At 32.6% G+C, this 6,559-nt stretch overlaps 1 protein-coding gene across 1 annotated transcript in view; it reads left to right on the forward strand.

Moving 5' to 3' along the window:
- Positions 1-2,679, forward strand: part of LOC108753774 (interleukin-1 receptor accessory protein-like 1) — a 243,830-nt gene extending 241,151 nt beyond the window's left edge. Inside the window, exon 7 of the mRNA XM_018495666.1 lies at positions 1,282-2,679. Coding sequence (XP_018351168.1) covers positions 1,282-1,751 — 470 coding nt within the window. The 3' untranslated portion in view covers positions 1,752-2,679. The remainder of the gene's footprint in view (positions 1-1,281) is intronic.
- The last annotated feature ends 3,880 nt before the right edge of the window (positions 2,680-6,559 follow it).

Raw genomic sequence — 6,559 nt, forward strand, 5'->3', positions numbered from 1 at the left:
TAATTTTTATTCTTAAATCTTAGTTTAATTCTTCCAATGCAACGCAATTTTTCTTCAGTCCTTGAGAAAGACTTAATTGTGTAAAAACGTAAGACTAGAATTTTCTGAAAATAGCGAATTAAAATTCTTGTTCTTAAATCTCAGTTTGAATCTTTCAATACGATTTCTCTTGAGTTCTTATTATAAAAGTATCAAGCAATTATTATTGATTATTTCTATTTTTTAGATTAATATTATATTTCTTATATAAAAGATAGAATTTAAAAAGTTTTTTAATTTTTCATAAATTATATCCTTTACAATGATAAAATATTTGGTTTTTCATCACTTTCCTTATTTTCATAAGTTTTTATTTGCATGGTTTACCTTAATTTCCTCTGCATTCCTAGAAAACCTAATCCAACACAAATCTATTTCTATCTATTTATATTTATTTTTACGTATATTATAGTAGTAATAATCATAATTATAGTAACATGTAATTATAGTTAAAAATACCAAATTTTTCTCTTACTGTAGGATGTAGGAGGGAAGGTAAAGTCTCTTCCTCGTCCAAACACTTAAATATGCAAACATGTAAATAATATGTAACTATAACATTCATGTTAATTGTAAGTAAAGTTCAATTTGTAACATTAAACACATTTCATATGATTTATTGCATCGTATTATCATTGTTAGTGACTTTTTTATAAACAACGAATGATGAATAAGAGTTTTTGATTATTCAGGGTGATAACATTAATCACAACATAATATACCGCTCATGAAAGTTCGTACATCAGTAAATTTTATTGTATGATCGTAAAAAATTGGATTATTATAAAACAGCAATTATGTTATTCTTTTATATATATATTTTAGGATACTTACTAACGCTAATTGCAAAGGCTTTATAAATTATTTTTAATTTTACATGCCAAAAAATATATCGTCCTTATTTCATAAAACATTAATAGTGTAATCGATAAATTCCAAAAATTCGCTTTTGGCATATAAAATTAAAAACAATTTAGAAATCTTTTGCAATTAGTGTTAATATGTATATAATATCTTAAAATATACTGCATAAAGGAAAATTGCTGTTTTATAATGTCTTAATTTTTTACATCATCATTTGATAGATTTTATGCGAGTGAATTTCTATGGCAGTGTATAACAAGGCCAAGATTACTGAATCTCTCATATTTATCTAAAACTAAATTTATTTAAATTGTATTTGTTTGATATTTATTTAAATTTCTTTGACCGTAAATTCTAATACCTGCTGACGTTTCGCAGGGAACCTGGAAATCAGTCCTCACGCCAACACGGCTCGACGAATCGTCGTTGTGCTCAGCCCCGCTTCCCTGGACAATATCTGGACGGACGCGAGCGTCGGCGCGGTGTTGAAGCAGCTGTCGTCGCTTCCAACCCGGGTGATCGTCGTCACGTTGAAGAGACTGCCAAGTACAACAGCGACAATCGCGAAGCGATCGCGGCGAGATCGTCGCGACGCCGACAATACCTCTTTCGATCGGCTGACGATCCTGTCTTGGCAGGACGGCGGCGGCGGTGGCAGTGGCGGCAATGGTACCGCCTTCGGCAGTGGTGGCCGCAAGTTCTGGTACAAACTGAGGCTCGCGATGCCGGCGATGCGGCCGGTAGCGTCCGAGACCGGCTGCCAATCGGTAGCAATGATAGTGCAGGCCAACGGCAAGTGCGGACAGCAAAAGGCACGTTCGCGCGAGAGTCTGGAAGTCCTCGTCTAAAGGCACCGTCACGAGCTCATCCTCGACCCGAGGTTCCCGTGAGAGCAGTGTCTCGACCGATTTTGTACACCAATTCAATTGCCAATCTTCGAATCCCGAGGCGAGGGTCTCGAGGTCCCGTAATCGCGTCCGCGCGATCCTGACCCCGAGGATCCCGCGAGAGAAAGCTTTCGCTTTTGATTTGATGTCGACCCGGCGGAAGAATTGCGAGGCGATTTCGACTTCGGCGACTGGAACTTCGGCGAAGCCTCAAAAGTCTCAGGATCTCTCTTCCTCGAGAATCTTGCGAGAGGAATCTTTCATTCGTGATATCGATTTTCGAAGAAGGCCGCGAGGCAACGTCAATCCTGATGGTTCTAATTTCACGCGGAGGCCTCGAGGCCTCTGTTTACTCTTGCGAATCGAGAATCTCGCTACGAGAAATACGATCGTCGCCTTTGATAAGAGAGAAAAAAATCGCGGCTCTTTTTCGAGCGTTTCGATCGCGAAGTTCGAAGCGAAACTCAAGATTGGAACATAGAATAATTTTGCTGAAGTATCTAAAAACGCATAGAAAGTGGCTTCGATCGAATTGGCTGAAATTGTGATATTTCATAGATTATGAAATGCTGATCAAAGTTTTCTTAGGCAAAATCATAAAAAATGATCAGATTTCTGCGGCACTATTTGAAAGTTGCTATTTTGGATCTAATCGGATTGAAAAATATTTTTATCTACTGTGATGTTGCTGCTCCGGCTTTGGTTCAAGATTGTGTTTTAAGATCGACAAATTTATCGGCACATAGTTAGCTTAAATTGAAAATTGTATAAATTTACAAGAAATTATTAGGCAGAACCGCTTCGACCGAATATGGTGTTTTTCACTTACGTGTGTTTAATCTCATCGGTCCGTTTTCACTTAATATCTTTATCTATTATTTATTTTTTAATCTGTGTACCTTAATACTTTTATTACTTTATGAATCAATTGATATAAAGAAAATAGTTGTTTTTAAAAAATTTTCCAAGTATGCAAATTACATAATTTTTTTCAAAAGCAACTGTGTGTTTTCTTTATATTCATCTCGTTAGTGTATACATAAAAGCATTAAATTATCAAAAAGTGAATAGTTTAGTAAATAAAGATATTTTTTAATCCAATTAAATCAAAATAGAGACTTTTAAATGCTGTCCAGATCTATCCATTTTTTATGGTTTTGTCTGAAGAAACATTTAATCAGCTTTTCAAAATCTATAAAATACCACAGTTTTAGACAATTTATAGCTCTTTCCATATGATTTGTGCAGAATTTTTTAGTTATAAATACATATCTGAAAATAAATTTATTGGGCTATCAGAATATCTAATTACGTAGAAATCTCAAGCAATACCGCAAAAAATCTTAACATTTTAGTCAGTATGTTTTTCAGATTTGTATTTTTAGTTACATTTCTACATACTCCAGCAAAACTGCCTTTTCCTTAAAAACGTAGTCGGTCTTCGTCGATTTGGGAAAATTCCAATTATAAAACGCGAAGGAGGCGCGTCGCGACTTTGACGTTATCACGTTGCAATCGATTTTCTCGCAAATCGCGTCGAGATTGGAAAGCAAATTCGATTTAACACCGCGACGTCGCGACACGGGAAAAGAAGCTGTGGCGCGCGACACCGCAAAATGGAATCAAACAGTTCCGAGATCTTTCTAGATCCTCCCTCCGAAGCTTGATTCTCTCTGAATTTTCAGCTCGAAATTATGAACTCAATTCGATCGTCGGTTGAAGAAGCTCGATCTTGAATTAGGAAAAAGAATTTTGTTAAAATCGCGAGAATCTCTTTTATCGAAATACACGATTTTTCATGACAAGTCTGTTCGACTACCTCTCGAACATTCTGTAGTCGGCAGACTATATGGAATGCAATTACGTAAGGGGGACCGTCTAAACGGGGATTGTAAGGTGCAACTGCTTTCAACTGCATCAACGTGACAGTGCGAATCAGCGGCGCGAAGCGTGAATTGCTGCTCGTGATAAGTTCGCGGCTCGTGATAAGTTCGATGGAAACGTTAAAGGCGTAGGGACCTTTGTACAACTTTTTTTTATCGTCAAAGTGGTGAATTTTTAAGATGTAAGAAATGGAAAATATATTCCGGTGACAGAAGCGATACAGAGGCAGAAGAAACGAAGGATATTTTAGTGAATGTGCTGAGCAGCGAAAATGAGTTTGATTCTTTGTGAACGCAAATGCATTTCTACGTAATGATTAAAAGTTTTTGTAATATTTATTTTAAAATTAAAAGAATTATTTTCTTTCATGGGTTGATGCATTGCGTGAAAAGATTTTTAAGAATATAAAAAAACGACTGAAAGGATATATAATAGAAGATTTTTTTATATAATAGAAATCTTTGTATATTCGGATTTTTTGTATCTTAAAATCTTAAACTCAAACTTTAAATCTTTAATGCCCGTTTTTATGTAGTTTAGTTTTAATCTTGATTTAATTAATTCTTTATCTTTTTCTAGCTTTAAAAATTAGAAAAAGATGAAGAGTAAGTTCCCGAGATTAAAGTTGAGTTGCATTGGTAGAAACGGACATAAGTCTCTTAGAGAGAATTTTATATTGCGTTTAATTCTTAGATTCTTTGAGTTAGAAATTCTTATTTTTCTTGAGCGAGAAATAAGACATTATCAGCACGCCTCCGTGAAGTTATAAATAAATATGTTAAGGTTTTGAAAAAAATCAAAAAGACGAGGATCTTTGCACAACCCTATAATTTATCTGTTTGTTGAATTAACTGTATGAAGAATACGTAGCGATTGGAGAAATCTTGAATTTCTGGATTCTTTAAATCTTACATTTATCTTGAATCTTTGAATTTAGAGATAACTCATTTAAAAAATTAAATATTAAGTTAAATAAAAATTAAGTTTTGCGAAAAAGTTTAATAAAACTTAAATTTAGATAAATTTTTGAAAATTAAAATTTTGTAATAAATATCATAAAGTTTGTTTTTATACAAAATTTTAATTATTTGTTACAAATAATACAGGTGAGATATAACTGTCTCGCAAAAGGATCCGTTTTAACTCTATTTTCCTTTAGTAATACTTTATCCTATTTTATTCTTGTTTTTCTGTTTTCACTAGTTTCTTATTATAAATTCTTATAGTACTTGGTAGAGATACACATATTTGGCGTAAAATCTAGGGGAAACCGGAGCACCATGGATTACAGAATATCATGGGTGATTGATTGTTTTCATAATCTAGAATGTTTAAATTGATATTATTGGTACTATTAATACTTTTCAACTTTTGTCAACCGTTATTTCTTGTATAATCCTACTTTTGTGTGTAACTCATGGTACCCCGGGTATGGGCTTGAGTTATTTCTTAAAAAATATAAAATAGACACATAAACATTTCTATTATTATACTTGCGCACTGAGTACCGTGTTTACATCTACTTCTCCTTACATTCTAGTGTTTATATTGTAAAAAAATTTTTATTTTTTTCTTAAAAACTAATAAATATTTACTAAATATACTTATTAAATTTTAAAGTATGCATTATGCTTTAATTATTAAAAAAAAATTATACAAAACATTTTTATATTTAAATATACTTTTAAGAGTTTGAATTTTTGTGACTCTTATGGTGCTTCGGTCTCCCCTATATATTTTCGTTATGTAGACTGTTATAGAAAAGTTTCATCAATTAGTCGAAATTAATATTAAAAAAATCGGAGAATCTCCGATATTTGTATAATAAAATATATAAAAGCTATTATATGTAAAAAATTAAAAACAATTAAAAATCTAAAAAATTCAAAGTGTCTAGAAGAATTTTAGAATACTATTCTAATAATTTTTCGTATATAAAATTTTTGTGAACTTCTGAACCAGAGCGAAAGTGCGATATTACACAATAAACAATAGGATAGATTTAATTAAATTCCTCGCCATTTAATTAACTGGATGAGGAGACCAAATTAAAAAAAATATATCGCTATGTACGTATCACGAAAATTTCTTCTGTACAAACAGTTTAAATACTTTCGGCAGGGAACCTATTTGCTTTCCACAATCGACGATCGATTTCGTTATCCCAGCATTCCTACCGTTCCAAAGGACGGTAAAGAGCAGAGAGATGGAATTGCGCAGTCTTCCTTCTCGCGAGCGTGATAATAGGCTTCATTACCGGCGTTTCCGTTATCACTGGCGGTCCTTTTCTTTTTTAACGGGCTTATCGCCGCTGTTCTTTGTACATAATTGGAAATTTATATTTATTTAGTTAGTTACGTTATTTATATTATATATGTACGTACCTTTGCGTAAGTTTTAGTAAGGCAATCTTTTAACCGGTAAAATAGCTCCTAAAATTCTGAAGGATTTAATTCGAAGAAATTCGAGGATCTAAAAGAATTCAAAACGCACACGTCGTTTATTTAGTACGTTGACTGCCACAATAGTCATCCAGCGCCTAATGTTTCAATGGCACCTTGGTTGGTGAAATGAAATTTTTTTAAACGCTTGTAAAAAATATTACTCAAATTAAGCTTATGAATAAATTAGATAATAACATAAAAAATATATAAAATTATACTATCCATTACAATGAAGTTCTATTTAATCATGTCACACAATGGGTATTTTATTGCATTTTATAAATTTTATACAATAATTTTAACAATTTTTTGTGTTTCTATTATTACCATATTTTTACATACTATTACATATGATAAAAATTCGCTGAGCAGACAACGAGCTAAATATTTCAATCAATATTCACCTACAAATCTCAAAGTCTAATTATTGAGACATATGCA

The sequence above is a fragment of the Trachymyrmex septentrionalis genome, unplaced genomic scaffold (genome assembly GCF_001594115.1).
Source record: "Trachymyrmex septentrionalis isolate Tsep2-gDNA-1 unplaced genomic scaffold, Tsep1.0 scaffold114, whole genome shotgun sequence".
NCBI lineage: Eukaryota > Metazoa > Arthropoda > Insecta > Hymenoptera > Formicidae > Trachymyrmex > Trachymyrmex septentrionalis.